The 17,930-nt window shown below is 38.0% G+C and overlaps 1 protein-coding gene across 2 annotated transcripts in view; it reads left to right on the plus strand.

The window, feature by feature from the left end:
• Window positions 1-11,943, plus strand: part of UMAD1 (UBAP1-MVB12-associated (UMA) domain containing 1) — a 79,661-nt gene extending 67,718 nt beyond the window's left edge. For both annotated transcript variants that reach the window (XM_040549777.1, XM_040549778.1), the window contains exon 4: window positions 10,354-11,943. In XM_040549777.1, coding sequence (XP_040405711.1) covers window positions 10,354-10,611 — 258 coding nt within the window. In that variant the 3' untranslated portion in view covers window positions 10,612-11,943. The remainder of the gene's footprint in view (window positions 1-10,353) is intronic.
• Window positions 11,944-17,930: the final 5,987 nt, after the last annotated feature.

Consider the following 17,930-nt stretch of genomic DNA (forward strand, 5'->3'; position numbering starts at 1 on the left):
ATCCATTTGTGTTCTGCCTGAGGATCCAAGACTGAGGAGAGGGATTGCTGGAAAGATCTGGGGGTTCAGTTGCCAAACAAAACTTTGCGAAGGACTGCGAAAACATTGTTTGCAGTTATCACTGGAGAAAAGCTTCACCTGGATTCAGACTAGTAAATCTTTTCTATAATCACTCTTATCAATTAGCACTTTTAGAAGACCAAAAGACCAAATCCAAGATAATTTCCTTTTTCTTTCCTCTTGTTGTAGATGGAAGTTACCCATCCGTCTTTTTCCTCTCACTGATACTTACATTCTAGGGAGACATTTCATGGATGCCTTCACTACTGTGACAACTCAAGGGGAGATTTACTTTTCTTGTCAAACAATAACATCATTTTAACTTCACATTTAGGCAGCTTTTCCTACTTGGTCCTATTTGCTGAAAAAATTACTGATTTCTTTTGTGAAACTGTTGGCTAAATATTTTCCTACTAGGCTCTTGTTTTCAATTGACTTTTCTAGGTTCTTTTCTGAAGTTCACAGCTTTCTTTCCCATTCAAGTCCTTGCATTTTCATACATTTAGTAAATAACAAGAATGCAGTATTATCCTCTTTTTTAGAGGTTTTGCTCCATGGCCATCTACCATCTCAGAGAAGGTGTCATCTTTCTCCTGTCACAGTAGGTTACTGTTTTGGAGCTTCTACAATAGCAAGGGTTGGGAACGAGGTAAAGACATGGAAGCAGGGACTCAGTTTGTCTGAGCTCCTCCTGTTCAGGATGGCACGTGCCCAAAACGTCTTATGGTTTTATTTATTTTTTTTTGCCTGGAGCAGTATAGAGAAACTCAAATCTTGTCACTACAAGTGACCTAGAGATAACTACAGTGACTAAATGTAGCTGCTAAATTAAAACAGATTATTTAAATAGTGTTTATTTAAATATGCAATTAACGTTTTATGGGAAATTCATTTCTTAGTATGTTCTCTGGCTATATCAAAAAGTTAAAATTTAAACAGTGGTCCTGATTTCAGCCCAATTAAAAGAGCATTTTCTAGGGGATAAGTAACATTGTCATTCCAGTTGCTCAAAAAATATTCCTCCACATACAAAGAATTCATTCATGGCTCAAAGTTGCTTCAATAGATAACTGAATTTTAGCAGTGAATATCAAAGGTTTGTATTCCACCAGAAATGAAGGTAGCAGCAAAATAAATGTGAGTATTTTGTGCTTTGGGATGACACTGAAGTTGCAGAAGAAATCCATTGTCAGCATTTATCAGACTTCTCTGATCATTTTGCAGTATGTTGCCTTGTCCTTCACCTCTGCCTTGTGGCTGAGGAATGCACTGCTGGATGGCCAGAATTGCACGTGTTTTCAGTTGCAGTTCTTCTGGTCGGTAGTTTACTCACTGTAGTGATCTTCATGAACTTTTTAATCTTTAAGCATACATGCTGCAGCAAAAAGTATAACAATCTGGCCTAGTTAGCAACGTTTCCTGGCACTGGCACGAGCACAATGTGTTGAATATTGTTCGTGTTGCTTATTATACTGTATGAGGTCTTAGCTATGAATAGCTTGCATAGCGCTTCAAAGGAACAGAGGAACTAGATAAACTGTTCCTTACTGAACCCACATCTCTCTGTCTCTTCTAAGATAATTCTTATCACGGTATTCATGTTGTAAAGGGGAAAGTTGTCCAAAATTCACGTATTAGGACTGTGCCCTGTGCTCAAGGGCCTGCAGAGGGGTGCAGGAAGGCAGCAGGAAAGGGAACCCTGCTGCTGAGGGTGTGTGAAGGCTGATATGCATCTTACATTTTCACATTCAAAAGTGCTGGAATTGGTTGGGATTGAAGTGAAGAGAAGGAAGGGAATAAAGTTTTGATTCCAATGCAAATGTAATTGTTCCAAAATTATTTTTAGCATAAAAACATTTTGCTGTAGAAGGATCCCATGCTACAGTATTGTTCTAAGACAGAAGTGAGTTCTGACATCTTAAATTGGTGACAAAATCATTTGTGTGCTGGAATATCCCTGGCTCCAGGAAAGGGGAACAAAAAAATGAATTCTATTATAGAAAAAAAAAAAAAATTGGGGCACTAAAAAAAAAAAAAAAGAAAAGAAACTAGGGCCCTACCTCACCTACATAGGGCTTAATGCAGAAACTAGGGTTATATGTTTTTTTTTTCATCTTTTATTTCAAACCTCTCATCATGATCAGCATGAAGATCAGGCTTTCTTTTCGATGTGGTATTTTTCAATGCTGAGTGACAAAGCTCCAAATCTGTGGCAGGTTCAGAGCAGTATCACCTCTTACTCAGATCAGTTACTATTTTTGGATCTTTGAGGTTCTGCATTTTGGCTTGTACAATTTGCTGTCATTTTCATTGTATGGAAATCTAGGTGCATTCATTGTAAAAGTTATATAGTCCAAATTCATATGGCAAAACTATTTTAGTTATGGTGGGAAATTGTCCTATTTTTAATTAAGATTTAGAATTATTTTCTGCCTTCTTATTATTTTTACTTTCTGTTAGTTCTACAGTTTTTCCTCATGTTGCATCCCTGTTCACAATTATGTAATTTCTTGTTCTAGATGCCCACATTTGAGATGTTATGATTTTTTTATTGTTATTATTTTTTTTATGAATAAAGCACTTAAGTAAAATAAATGGTATTAGGAATAAAGGTGTAGGACTTAGAAATAAAAATATCATTATACAATCTCAGTTATATGAAGTTCAATATCTTAGCTAAATTTATCACCAAACACCCTCCAAGTATTTCATGTGTCAAATCATTGTTATAGGGGTTTGAGTAAAACAGAAGCTTAATCTTATTTCAGTTGGAGTTTGTAAAATTGTTAACTAAGAAAAACAATGTTTTTCTTCTAGCTTTAATAAGGGGATAGATGCTTTAGACACTAGATATGCAGTCTTTTGTGTTACTTAATACTTTTCAGGATGGAATTGCATTTTACAAGTGTTAACAGGCATTTCTAGTATTTACTAGGATAATTAACACACTTTAACCACGCAACTATTCAAAGTATCACAAGTTCAAATGGCAACCTTGCAGTGCTTCCCCTTTATAGTGATTAACAGTTTTAGCTGTTTGAGGGGGCAAGGAACATGTATTAAATACAGACAGCTCATTCTGCATTTAGAATATCAAATTGTTCCTGCATGACTGAAAAAGCTAGTTCTGAACAATGATACTTTTCTAATTGCTTTAAGGCCAATAAAGATGTAGAAATGCATATCATTGCTAATACAAAAGTGTGGTTTAGCAGAGATTCCCCTGTTGCTGTCAGTGTGCCAGGATACTCTGTGGGGAGCTTTTCTATTATAATAATAATAATAATAAATGTAGAATGTCAGAGGTACTTTTTACTGTTTTAGAATTTTATTTAAGATCTCAGGAACATTAACCTGACCTTGATTCTGTCCTAGTCTAGGAAACAGCTGAAGAGCATGCTTTAAAGAGGATATATAACTAAAATATATGTCATAAATCAGTAAAAAATATACTTAAAAACTTATTTTAGAACCTGGTTCTGTGTTATTCTGAGCAGTAATATTGATAAATGGAGAAAAAAACATGCTGTGTACTAAGACATGACATTTGTGCAGGTAGCAGGAGCTCTTTTAAGAAAGACAGATCGGTGCTGTATTGCAGACTGTGAGTCATGAAAAGTTGGGAAACGAGAGCCCAAAGCAAACAGGAAAGCTGATTTCCATTGACAGCCATTGTTGCTCTAAAAGCCTCTCCAAGGACTCGATCTTAGCCAGGAGCTTTCAGCGTGCAAGTCGTCCCTGTTGGAACCAATGACAACACCGATCTGAGGCTAGGATTACGATTACATTCGCTGCATTTCTCTTCAGAAAGAAATACACTGACCAGAAGCCATTACCGTACTGCAGCCAGCCACTGCAAGGTCTCCTGCACTTTTTCTTCCACCTACTATTGTAGTTCCAGAGCAAAAACAAATTTCTTCTGGAGTCCCTGGAGGGGATGCTGAGTAAACTTTCAATTGAGCCTCGAAAGAATAGCAGCTCCCAACATTCACGTGAAGTTTTCTGAGCCTTTTCAGTGGCTTCTGTATTTTACTAGTCTGGGTAAATTCTGTAAAGATGTAGGCCATGTACTTATTGGTGTATATTGGGTATGGTTTTTTGTTTGTTTGTTTGTTTCTTCTGTTTCTGTTGTTTTGGTTTGTTTCTTTGTGATATTTAGAAACTCTCATGTCATGTACACTTTCCCTCCCCTCCAGCAAGGTTTTACTGATCCTTTTCTCCTAGCTTGAACTTCTGAATACAACATGCTAAACATTCGGTGAGCCTTGCAAGTAGTTTTTCTTTTCCCATCTGTTCCTCTTTTCAAATAAGAAAAGTAATGGCAAAGATCATTATCATCAGTGGTGATGCTCACTCTGGAATTCCTACAAATTTTCTAAAAAGGCCCAGTGAATATCTTAAAAGCATCAATTGAAACAATTGGAAGAAGAATCCACTGAGACAATTTCCATTTCTAGATACATCAGAAATAACTGCATAATGCTACCTACATTGTAAGATGCATTATGACACACTATGCGCTCTAATACCGCAAAATTGCCTCAATTAAAGATAATATTTCTATTATCAACATCAGTGTTGCAGGTCCCTGTCTTTGGCATAGGTATGATATTGTGGGGATATTTAACATACTGCTTGTTTCTTAAGGCTGGCTTTTTAAGTAAAATTGATCTGCTTCTCAGAAAAAAAAAAAAAAGCCTCTTTTACAGAAAGTACACATTTCTTGAGATAAATCACTTTTTGGTAGAAAACCTTGTTCAATAATTTGGATGATAATAATGCTGGCACTGATCTTTGATTCTTCTTCAGAGCACTGTAAATCCAGCTTCCCAGTACATTGTAAACTGCATTTTTTCTTCCTTATGAGGCTCTTGGCAGACTTTGTGGTTAGCACACATAGATGCAGCGAATTAGATGTTTTTAAAGGCATCTGAAGAATATAAAATATAAAGATATAAGAGCGTAAGAGGAGGAATTTACTTTAGATGATAATTTTATACTTTGTTGGTTTTGAAATAACATATAACACCCTTGCTGCCACAATTAGTAGCCAGTAGCCAGCTACAGCTACCATCTATGTTTCCATACTGCTTCTTTCATCCCTCTTCATTTGGGTTCCAAGCCAAGAATGAAGAAAACACCTTGCTTGTTTGAATTAAATCTGAGTACCATACCTTCTGTAATTGTAACTGATTTTTTTAACTCCCCGATGCTTGGCGAAATGTAAATTGTTTGGTGATATTCTAAGTGCATTCAATTAATATTTCTCATAGCAGGATTGTGCGTCATAGCATTTGGCAGTGCTTTGTTTAGCTAATGTCCAGAGAATATGCTCTGAATAGATTGTGTTCTGGATAAATAAGTTAGACGTTTAAGTAGAAAGCAGTGTGACTAATGTCAGATATCAAATTCTCTAGGACTTGCAGTTCTATATGTGCCTGAGGAATGCGTGCATGAGAACATAAGCCATTTCATAACCTTGGCTTTGATTGCATAACGCAGCTTTCTGCTGGTGTTTGCACTGTAACCAGCTTGGCTGATTTAGCCCTGATGGGTGATGGATGTTCTCTACTGGGGTGTCCAGTTCTTCCTTCCAGTACCACGGACACCATAACAACCTGCTGGTCAGGTTGGCCCCATCAAGCTCTTTTCACTGATGTGGGTTCTCCAGCATATGAGTGAAATATGTCTCAGCCCTTGTATAGGATGCCTTTATGATTAGGAGGCCCACAAGTATATCTAGCTTGATAAGGTCTTGCACGTGAGGCTATTATCTGAATATCATTTTAAGAGTGTTCAGAAACAATTCCTCATAGCAAAGGCCAACAAGTGACTGCAGTGACTGCGCTGGGCAGAACTGTAAAAATACTTCGTGCAACCTGAATTTTTCAGGACAGGAACTTTTTGTCTTTGTATGTAGATAGCTGGCAGATAAGGGGCACTGCCATAATGAACATGAAACTGTGTACCAGGTAAAAAGATGGGGTCCACAATATTCAAGGATTTAAACTGCAAATATGACAATTTTTCCAGCTGTCCATCCTCAATGCTGGGCATTGCTTATACTGTCTAGCGTGGCCTCCATCTCTGTACCCTGGAGCAGTTGTTCTTGCTTTTGGAAGGGGACAAAGTGCCCGAAGAGTCAGCTTTGCAGCACACTTTAATGCTGCCCCTTGCATTTTTAAGCCCTGCTTATCTGAAGAGCATGGGAGCAGTGAGGTATGACCAGGTTGACTTTGGCCAGTGTTTTTCTACCACACATGGGTTTTGCACACCGCATTGAACAGCCATCCTCCCCAGGTTGTGGTTTTTTCACGTTGCATAATTTGCAGGGAAGTCAGTCCAATAAAGTAGTAACATGAGATGTGACTTTCTATAAATGAAAAAGTGAATGTGAGCATTTTAAGATAATTTAAAAAAATAGCTTTTTTTCTTGGGAGAGTTAGTAGTGGTTTATGCGTGGAACTGAAATAGGAAATATTGAGTTCTTTTCTCATTTCTGTTGTAAGCTCATGATATTGGACCCAAGACCTTCTCATGAGGGGATGGGTGGACTGAGACCCAAGGACTGTTGGATCAGAGATCAGATTATGGCATTTGTTATAATGACCAGACACTTTTTTTCATTGTTTCTGGCCTGTCTGCACTATGTTCCTCCCATACCTTTTAGTCTTTGTTTATTATATTGTTTTGATTATTTAAATAGTATCAGCATCTACAGACTATTAAGAACTTCACAACCTTATATAGAGATTGAGTATGGTAAAATGACATTTAAAAATAAAATATTTCTGACGTAATTCATCCTTCCTTCCTTTGAAACATGGAGTGGGACTGAGAATAAGGACAGCTGGTTCTTGCCCTGTCTCTGTCAATACACAGTATCTGCTGTGGCAGAAAGGGTTTCATTTCTGAGGCTGCCCGTTTGGCACCCTTCTAACAACTGTAAGGCTCCTGGGAGAAAAAAGAAGATCCAAGATGCTTTGTGCTGTCTCCCTTTTTTTTCTTTTCCTCTTTGAAGTTACTTTTGCCACATGATGGTCTAATTTGCATTGTAAATAGAGTTCATCCAGCTTGAGGGACAATTCAGATAGAAACAGGTGTTCTTAAATGTATAATTTGCCAAACAAAATAAACATTGCATTGTAGGGATTTCTGATTATCATCCGAGCTATGGGAATAGGACAGCAAGTGAGAGATCATTTTTCCCCGGAATGTGGGAGTGGGGGAGGCAGGAGGTCCTTTGAAGATTTTGTTTAATTGATTCCTAGATGTAACCTTTTCCTGTTTTTCATTTTGGGCTTTCTAGCTCTGCTCTCCTCTTCACAATACAGGACTGATGACATACAAGCAAATACCAGCACCTCAATAAAAGCTCCGCCAGTTCTTTCTTTCAGGAGGGAATATAACAAATTTGTGCCTAGTAGACTTTACAGGAAAGCTTTGAAATACACAGCATCTACAAGTTTAAGTACATATTTGAAGTGTGCTGTTTCTTGTTTTGTTTTGTTTTTCCAGATAAACATCATTAACATAAATATATGTTCTGTGTGTTTGGTAGTGTTCTTAGCAAACCTCCATGTCTATATGGACATGGAGCAAACCTCCATGTCTATATCAGAAATATCTTCTTGAATTTGTTCTGATGCACACCTTGAGCCTATTCGGCCATGACAAGAAGGAAGGCTTCCCTGTAAGTGTTGCTAATTGATTAGCAACTACAGAGGCTAAGATCTCCTTTAAAGTGAGAGCTGCAGGTCTTCAACTTGAAGATAACTGTGCTGATCAGAAGAGACAAATAAAGAGGTTTTAGGGTTTTTCCCGAACTTACGGACTATGGTGCTATTGCCTGTGGTGTTTTGTTCTGTTTTGTTTCGTTTTGTTTTAATTTATTTCTCAGAGCTTGCAAAGCTATGCAGGCTATCTTTCTAACTTTTCTGTTAGCTTTCCTATGTTCCTTACCCGCTAAAGGTACCAGAATCAGCAAGGAAAGCTAAAAGAAATCTTTATCAACACTTGCCTTTACTGTTGCATGTTGCTTTCTGAAGTGCTGTTAGGTACTCATAAGAATAAAGAAGAGAAGAAAGGAAAGCTGAGGGATATGAAAGAAAGACCCGTAAACTGGAACTGGAGAAATTGTGTAGTACAGACACGTCAGCATTACAGAGGCTCAGAGGCAGGGTGCAGAATATTGTTAAAACAGGAGAAACCCAGCCATGTACCTTGTTTATCTCCAGAAGGCTCTGAAGTGGACTGGAAGAATAGGCAAAGATGAGACTACTCTGTCCTTTCTGATACCTATTAAATAAAGTAGTTTTGTAGCAATTAGCCAGAAGGTGATCTGAAAGAGAGGAGAAGAGTCAAACAGGATGTATACTGGGAAGCAAGTCGCAGCAGCTCGGTAGGAAGCTGCTTTCATTATTTGCCTGCCATGGAGCTCTTTTGCTCCTCTTCTGTATCAGGTAATAATCTGGCAGTCATTCCTTATATTAAAACTTCTTAACCTTAGGGAATTTTACATTAATATGCTGTGTCATACTGGTAATGGATCTTGGGAAGCTTAGCTTAAGCTTTGGATGTCCAGTCATCGTGACTATCAACAAAACCTTCCAAATCTGGTCCACTTCAGGGCGTGGAGCACCACTAACCCCTTCTGTCCCTACAGCGCATGGAGCAGTGGGCTTCTTCCGCTCAGCAAAGACAAGTGTTTGGCTTGGATGGGCAAGATGATCTATCTGTTTAACTGTTAACACTTTAATAGAAGGTTTAATGTTTGTTTATCTGTTCTACTAGGTGAGATTGTGACTAGTTCTTAGTTGCACTCAAGTCAGCTCCAGCCCTTCCTTTACGAAGCAGATGGAGCGCCCTTGACATGGCTAAATGCTTAGGTTATATACTTTTCAAGCTAGAAAACAAAGAGCCCCACCACCGCCACCTCACCACCCAAAACTCTCCTCCTGCCAGACAGCCAGGACCTCAGACTGTCTGTACCAACCACAATCTGTAACGTTCAGTGCTAGCACAGGTCAGATCTGGAGAAGCACAACTCACCTTCAGATCGTGACATAATTTAGGAGGAAAGCAACCTCCATACAACTAAACCCGTTTAACTCTTATGATCAGCTGAACATCAAATTAGCAAATTTAAAGCTTTTGGTGCTTTCCCTTCCCTAATAACAGTGTAAGCTTTGCGTAAGTGTAAGCTTTGGATTTTTCTGGATGTGTGGGTTGAAAGGAGTAAGTCAGGACTGCAATCAGAAATTCATGTACAATGTTTTTAGCTCTGATGTGACTTGTTAAGCACTTCTGAACAAGTCAAATTTAACTATTTGTGTGTGCTTATATGTAATAAATCCCTATGGCAATCATCTTACTTTTTGAGACAATGTGAGAACTATTGGTTTAAACAGCACTTTGCTGCTATGAATAGTAAAGGAAGTCAGATTTGGTTTCAGAGGCAGAGTAGTAAATAGCCTTTTCTTTGTTTTTAAAATGGTAGAACTTTTAGGATAGACACTTTTGACACAGGTCATTTTGGTAAGCCAATATCAAAGTGTGTAAAACTATAGGGTCCAGCATCATATCTGATGGCATTTTCCATAAATTATATTGATTTATTCTGTATGGCAGGGCTTTTTATTTCATTGTTTTGGTTTAGGGGGTTTGTTTGTTTGTTTGTTTTAGTTTTGTAAACTGGGCTTTTCTAATAATCTATAAAGCACATATTTGTCAACGCATAAATTGACATATTATAGACCTCACCGGCTAGTGAAACAACTCTGTTTCAAATTGGAAATCAGTATCAGTAATACTTGGAAAGAACTAGGCTAGGAGGATTTTGTTGTTGTTGCTGTTTTAATAATCAGAGTCCTACATTTGTAGGACAACTTCCGAAAGGGGGTAAGGAGGAACAAAACTCTATATTTCAGAAGGTTCTTCATCAGTTCAAGAAAGAAATTATATGGAGTAATTTTCCCTAAACAAGACTAGACTTGATGACAAAAAGTCCCATCAGCCTTTGTTTTCTTAAATGCAGAATAACATTAGATAAATTACACTAAACCATTCAAGAAATAAAATGTTGTTTTCAGCCTTATTTAAAATCAACATAACCCAAAGTCTCATATCAATATGCATTAGGATTTGCTAATTCAGATCTACCTGAATTAAACTCTGCGACTATTTTTTTTTAATTATTATTGTTATTCATTAATAGGTCATGATGGTTCTAAGTAAAAAGCCTTAGCTGCCTGGTCTGTAGTGTCTAAGTTATTGTTCTTCTGTTCTCTTCAGACGAATACCGGGCACCGATCGCAGTTGACGGTATCAAGTGCAGAGATGGGAAATGGAAGGAGTCAAAATCTGGAAAGCAGCCCTTTCATGTCAGATCTTCTGAGTGACGTACCCTTTGCCCTAGCACCGCATGTGTTAGCAGTACAGGGCACCCGTAATGACGTTCCTGACCGATTGCTCACCTATGACATCAATGACAATTTATCAAGATTTTGGTATGACTTTACACTTGAAAATTCAGTGCTTTGTGATCTGTAATGTTTTCTTGATCTTTTCTGTATGTGTCAAGTCTTAATGTGAAGATAAAAACTCGTTTTAAACATCTTGATATTTTGGGGGCCTACCACTGGATATGAGATCCATTGGATCCAAAGGATTGTTATTCGGTACTATGTTATATTCTGTAGCTTTAAGTGAACTGTAACTTGCTATGTTAGGTATTCTGTTTATCTCCAAAGAAATCAAGTAAAGCTGTTTCAGCCCGGGCTGGCTGTTGGTATCTACTTCCCGTAGGTAGGCTGTAGGCGCAAACATTTCATAACTTTAAGATGAAGTCTATGCACATCTGCACTGTTTTGTTATTTCACTCTGATACTAAGCACATATATCCTGTTCTACATGTTCCTTTAAGATCACCTTTGATTTTCTGCAGATAGGAGCCAGTATTAACGTTACAGCAATGCTTCTTTGTTCTACTGGACAGAGAGCTTCCCAGCCAAAAACTTTCAAAACCCAGACTTAATTCTGGCTACTGAAATAGTTAGGAGTACTTCACCCAGTCAATTAAACTTACTGATTTGAAAGTGACAACCAGTTGCCGCACTGTCTTCCCTGTAGATGGTATTTGTGGCCTCCCCATTTTGTGCCGCTTCTGTTCCCTGGAGAAGTCCTCTTGGGCTGCCTGTTGGCTGCTGTTTGTTCTCACTGCCACATGTGTTCCTGATTTATACACGGATCAGCTTTTCCATTTTAACCTCTTTGCCCCCTAAAGAAGGAAATCTCAGGACACGTACTTTTAATGGTCACACCCTTCTTTTTTTAATTTGTGTGCCAGAGATACAGATGGCAATGTTTAACAACAGGAAAACATTACATTGTTCCTTATCCAGCTAAATTAGATGGTTAAGTACCTAAACATGCTTTCTCACAAACCACCATGTCCCCTGCTCACCACCTTCGGGTTTTTCCAACTAAAACAAGAGTTGCTGTTGTAATATCACAATTTGCGTGAATAACAATCTGTGTAGCTCGAAAGATTACACTGTTTTTCTCTCTTGGGGTAGAATATTTGCATTGTGCCAAATGCTAGTAGATATTTTCATATATTTTCTATGCTCTGTGATAGCTTAATATATGCAGATTTTCAGACTTGTGTCCTCTTGTGTTAGAGATAAAAACCATAAATGATGGAGAAATTACATTGTGAATGTGTCTTAGGCTGTTAAAAATATATTTTTTTCAGATTTTTTTTAATGTATGTATTTAAGTAAATTTGTTAGCATATTTTTGACAATTTATGTTCATAAATGTTTTGAAGTAATTGTTTCAGGGAAAGTATCTGTGCTGCACTCTCAATAAAAATGTGTTAAATAATTTGTGAGAGTTTAACTTGGCTTGACCTGTGTTGTTTTCTATAGCTGTGACCATTCAGGCTTTATAGGAGCTTGCGCTTGCTTTAATTTGGAATTTTTATTTTTTTCAGTGCCATTTAAAAATCAGGGTCCTTTTGAACAAGTATGTCACAGCTTTATCTGATGTTTTCTGTATACTGTGCTGGTGACCTGCAATAGTTTGCTGGTGTCCGTGACACTGTTCTGAGAATAGCACTGCTGTGAGCTAGGAAGTGCTCAGACTTCTTAGAAGGATGAAGTATTTTTACAAAGCTGCTTTGTACTGTTTTGTGTGCTGAGTTTTCTAGTTAACAAGTACCTGAAGCACTAACTTTAATTTCCATGTTTGTTTTATATTTAACCTTTAAAAATTAACCATTCTGCAAATAGCTTGTTTCCATTCAAGCTGTTCATTTCAAGTCTGAAATGTTTCCCTGGCTCTAGAAGCAGAACTGCATGACACTGCTGGAAAGCCAACAAACTCACAATACTTGTTCTTTCCTTCTTAGCTGACAGCATATAACTTTTTGGCATTCATTTTTTATTAATCTTAGATAATTCATCTAAAATAATTATATCTTGTCAAAATCATGCTCTGTTACATTCACAAGCCAATATCCCGTCCTTTCAAAATAAAAGGAAGTGCAAAGGAGGGTGGGGAGGAGGCTTTATTCACCCATGATGGGAAATATGGACGGCAGGTTAAACATTTGGCCTGCATCCTTAGCCATGTTCCATAAAGGGTAAAATTTACACATCGCAAGAGTACTCATAATGAGCAGGGTTACCAGGAATGTGTCTCCTCACTGCCCTCTCTCCAGCAAGGGTTGGGGCTCAGATCTCTCCCTTGCTTGACATCATCCATAAAAAGTGGCTTGAAGTCTAATGGTATCCAGACAGCAAAGGTGAAGTTCTTCCCACTGGGAAAAGAAGAAATACACTTAAACTGTTATAAATTAGTAAGATTTATGGATATTACTATTTGCCCACTAATAACATGAAGATGGCACAAAACCTTCATAAAATGAAAAATTTCAAACAGTCTTAATTCATATAAAAATATGTGGCACTTGTGTATGGTGTAGTTAGCATTGTATGCTAGGTGATTATTACATAGAAAAAAAATGCCTCTGTCACTGTGAGCAAACACTGAATGGTTCTGTATAATGGCCTTCAAACATTTCACCAATTATTTAATTGGTCAAAATAATTAAATAATATAAAATTATTATAATCAATACTCAGATCAAAATACTAAAATGCCCTAGCAGTCCTTTCTGTATGTTCTGTATATAAAAATGAGAACTTGAACAGAACTGTTTGCTTCGTGTTATGAATACACATGTAAATTGTTTAGACAGACCTGAAAGATACTTCATAGCTGGTATCAGCAACATCAAGGCAAATTGTCAGCTCCAGAACTAATGATGAAAGGCTGAGGTGTGATCCTGTGCCAGTGGAGGGCTGTAAATGGGAGCTTCGTTACTGCCATTAGTGGACATATTGCTAGGCCTTTACTCCTTCATTTAATAGTTTATTTAGATAGAGTTTGGTTCTTGGGAGAGTTTGAGTTTTGTTTGCAGTTCTGTACATTTTCCTTGCAAGAGGTGTACTCAGCTTTGTGTGATAGCTTCCTTATGGAGCTTTCCAATAAATCAAACATAACAAGACACTTCCTATTTCCTCTGGAAAAGTTGTAAATACAGGCCTCTGGAAAAGTCTAATTTTAAATGTAGAAAAAGGAGAGCGAAGCCCACATGTTCAGAGGTAAATCAAAGAATAATTGCATCCAGAACAGCCCGATGGAAGGCTGAGCGTGAGCTAGTCCCTACAGACAATTCCCTGGTGGCAAACCCTGAAGTGGAACCAGACAACGCGGTGCACAGGAGGTCAGTCAAGAAGATGGCTGCAGATCCACTTTCTGACATTTTCTGTAAAGTATGATCTGAACCTCGATACTACAGTACTACTGCAGCTGGCAATGCACACTTGTGTGGTCACAGATGAGAGGTTTTGACCCTGGAGCAAAAAAAAAAAAGGGAAAAGACAAGGAGCATAGTCACTATGGTAATTACAATAGCTCAAAATAATACGCAGTTTATTGCATTTTAGCTGGAGAACCTGTCATGTTCAAAAAAAAACAAACAGCAGCCTCCCCTGCAAGACATGTGGGTTGTTCGGAACAATAGCCTGAAACTTGCGCTTGAGAAACTGCTTTTCTCTCCTCCCCACCACCTCCCTTTTGTTATGACATGACAATTCATCTTGCTTTGGGTTTTCTGTTCTCAGCCTAGTGAGTACGGAGAGGAACCAGAACTGCAAGTAATAGGGGCTAACTCCTTCCCTTCTTGGGTAACTGCAACTGCTCCTCTGGTGACGAGGCAATTCCAGATTGACCAGATTTCCTTTCAAAGCCAGTGAGTGTCTGTTACAGCAACAAAGATGCAGAACCCATCGAATAACTCCTTAAAATCCAAAGGTAGGCTCCTTTTTAGTGCTGAGGGAAGAGGAAGGTTTAACAAGCCACGCTGGGTTCCTTCAGCCCTTCTGCGGTGCTGCATCTCTTCCTGAGCATAGCGATCTGTAACAAACTTGCAAAGTTAGACGTTGGTCCATCAGGCCTGATTTCTTCCCATCAATATGTCAAGTTCCTTACAATAACGAAAATTAATCACCCTGTGTTGTCCATCGAGGCCATGTTCTTTCTTTACCAATTAGGTATTTATGTTCTGCAAAAGGGATCTGTTCGCACAGGCACTTTGTTCGCCTTCCTTCTGTCTGAATCAGAACCATCCAAGAGACGAAATGTAAGTATTCATGCTTGCTGGAAGGGGAGAAAAGTCGCTGCCCTGTTCCCGTTGTGTTAACAGTCAGTTAATTTTGGAAATATTACTGCATAAAATGCAGCTTAGATTTCTGTCAATTTAGAATTTCATCATTTTCAGATGCCAAGAGATTAAGAATGTGATTCAGTCTAGGCATGGCACCTCACCACCTGTTTAGTTCTGGAGAGCAAATTTGAGGTTCTGTATGTGGTGCTTTTCTTTGCTGTGTATGATGCTAATGAGTAAGACTGTTTTAATTCTTCTGCACTTGCTGATGGGCCTGCAGAATGATCTAAGAAGCATTAAGACCTGCACTGCTTTGACTTCTGTGGATGACATCCTTGGTGAGACAATTCTGGTTGGAATTTCTGGAGGAAACTTTTTCCTCCATGCTTAAATGGTTTTAAGCAATCGGTAGAACTCCTCAAAAATAATGTTTTTAACTTTGTTTTCTGAGACCTATTAATGGCAAGCTTTTCGACTTTCATGGGGAATGCTAGAGGTCTTGACTAAGCCTGGCTATTCTGCATGCAATGACTTTAAGGCAATTAAAAATTACTGGTTTTGTACAAATATCTACCTACTATCACATGGCATAGTTCTCATGTGTCCATTATTTCTTTAGTTGCATAGAAGGAAAAAATACATAGTAGAATTAAATCAGACTGGGGGGGGTTGGAGGGGCGGGGAAGGACAGGAAAGACATGTAGAGAAGTTTTCATTGAGCATTATTTCTATAGCAGCTAACATTGTCTGTAATGAAAATGCAGAAACTAAATGAAGTGCAGGTGGTAACAATATGATGATAACATCATACTGGCGATACAAACCAAGAAGCAAATTGGTACTGTGCCCCGTGGTGTCTTTTTCTGTGGTGTGTACGTGTAGTAGCTAGCAAAGACTGAACTCATATTTCTTTCAACATCTCAGGGCAAATACTTGTTTTCTGCCTGCAGCCTTCCATGCTGTAGTATTTCTAGACTGTATTTTACCAAAAAAAAAAAAAAAGGACAGTGAATATTAAAGTTTGCTTTCTCATGAGGCATCAGTGTAGCTCACAGAGATTTGCTGTACCAGAGCTCAGTGGTTTATCCAACACATTCCTTCTACAGAGGCAAAACAGTCTGAGCATGCTGCATGGTTCATACAATAAACCAGGAGCTGCAGAGCTTTCAGCATTGTGCTGCAGGTTATGATGAAATGTCAGAGAAGCCTTTTTTTAATTCTTCAGCAAAATAGAGTATCTAGTGGTGGAAGTGGAAGTTGGGATGACCCCAGAAGGATGTAGCAGCTGTAGAACAGAGAAAAGAGAGGGCTTAGTTCTGCCAGCCAATTCAATTCACTTTTCCTTGCTGCAAAGATAAAATAAACTCTTGAGATCAAAGATCTCATTTACAAGGCTGTCCTCTTAAGTCATTCAACACATGCACTTCAATAACAGAACATAAAAGAAACTGCTCAGAAGCAAACAAACAAACAAAAAAAGATGAGCCTCAATTATAAACATCCCTCATCCAACTGTTTGTGGGTATCAGCAGTATGGTTAGAGTAGCCACTCATATCCAAATGTTCGTGTAACTGCTCCGAGAGGTCAGCTTCGGGCATCCATCTAAATCACTCTGGAAAAGAAGCCAGATGAGCTCAGGAAACACAGTCTCAGGTAAAGTGGGCCACCATGATGAGAAGGGAATTGCTTACTTAAAGGAACTGATACTTGCTAGAATGGAAAAAGACTTTGGGACTTTAGTTTGACCACTGTGTCACCCTTTTTTCGTGAAGAAATCTGCTGTTTGTTTTCCTCAAGAAAAACAAGAAATGTGTGGTGCTTTGGGAACTATGCTGTAATTTCCTTTTTCAGCTGTTTTTAGAAACTACTGGTGCATCTGCTTGGCTTATTCTGCTCTTAGACATTTTCAGATTCCTGTAGCTCTGATTTTGTCTATTTTATGTTTAGATAGGGCTTTTGTCAAAGATGTAATATTTATCTTACCAACTTGAGTCAAAGGATCCTTTTGTTGTTGTTTGACTTTAATGTCTTTTGTAGTTCAGTTAGTTCTCCTTCAGTTGTCTCAAATAAAAAACATTTACACTTCTCCCTCTACTTGATAGGGTGGAATAGAACATATGCAATAAATTTATCCCAGAAAGGACTGCCAAATTTTATTTCAAGTAGCTTTACAGTACTTGTAGGTATTACATATCTGTCTTAGTATAGTTATGGACAAAATTTTATCATGGTTAACAGGGTTAACTTATTCTCTGTATTTTTGATGTAGGTTAATTCATATTGTAATTTAACTCATGCTTTGGGGGCAGACAAACTGGGAAGGTGTCATATGGGCAATGGATATTGGATTAATACAAGGGTTTGAAATTACTTCCTTTATATACTTTTACTGCATGTACTGTGCAGTATATTCATCCACTGTCAATGACAAAGTTAAAATTACTGCTTCAAAGCTAGAAGTTGCCATCAGATTTTTAAATGGCATCAAATAAGAGGCTGTTGATTGAGAAATTGCAATGTAGCGTTTTGCTGTAGATCTCTAAAATGCTTTACAGTAGAAATCAGTATTAATATTCATTTTGAATCTTAATACAAATTAAATTGAAGACAAATTTTAAGTCTTAAGACAGCTGTAAAAATTAGAGTGAATGATCAAAAGCAGATGATGTATTTTGTTTACTTAGAGACTAGCTAGTGAAATTACCTCTATTCATGTTGCAGTTATTTCTGTAAAATTTTTTGTATGACAAACTTCTTCTAGCTCTTCATTTGTACAAATCTGAGAGAATGTCTAGAAAAAAAAAAAAAAAAAAAAAAAAACTATTCCAAGATTGTAGGTTTCGTCCAAGCCAGTTCACTGTCATATTTAAGACCTCTAAGTGTGGTTATAGTCTCTGCATTTCTCAAAACATCCGTCTTTCCCATCACCTCCAATGACTGTCCCTCCAGCAGAGGGACTTCAGAATGCGCCTGTTTCAGGGACATCAGTTAAATGCCTCTCAGGGGATACTCTGCTCCATCCAGTTGGGTCTTGCCAGGTGCTTTGCTTCTGGGGTGAAGCATATCCTGGTAGACAAGTATCTCAGTGGTTATAGTCCTTAAAGTAAAGCATGTCCTATACTGATATCCTGTGGG

This window comes from Cygnus olor, chromosome 2 (genome assembly GCF_009769625.2).
Source record: "Cygnus olor isolate bCygOlo1 chromosome 2, bCygOlo1.pri.v2, whole genome shotgun sequence".
Taxonomy (NCBI): Eukaryota; Metazoa; Chordata; class Aves; order Anseriformes; family Anatidae; genus Cygnus; species Cygnus olor.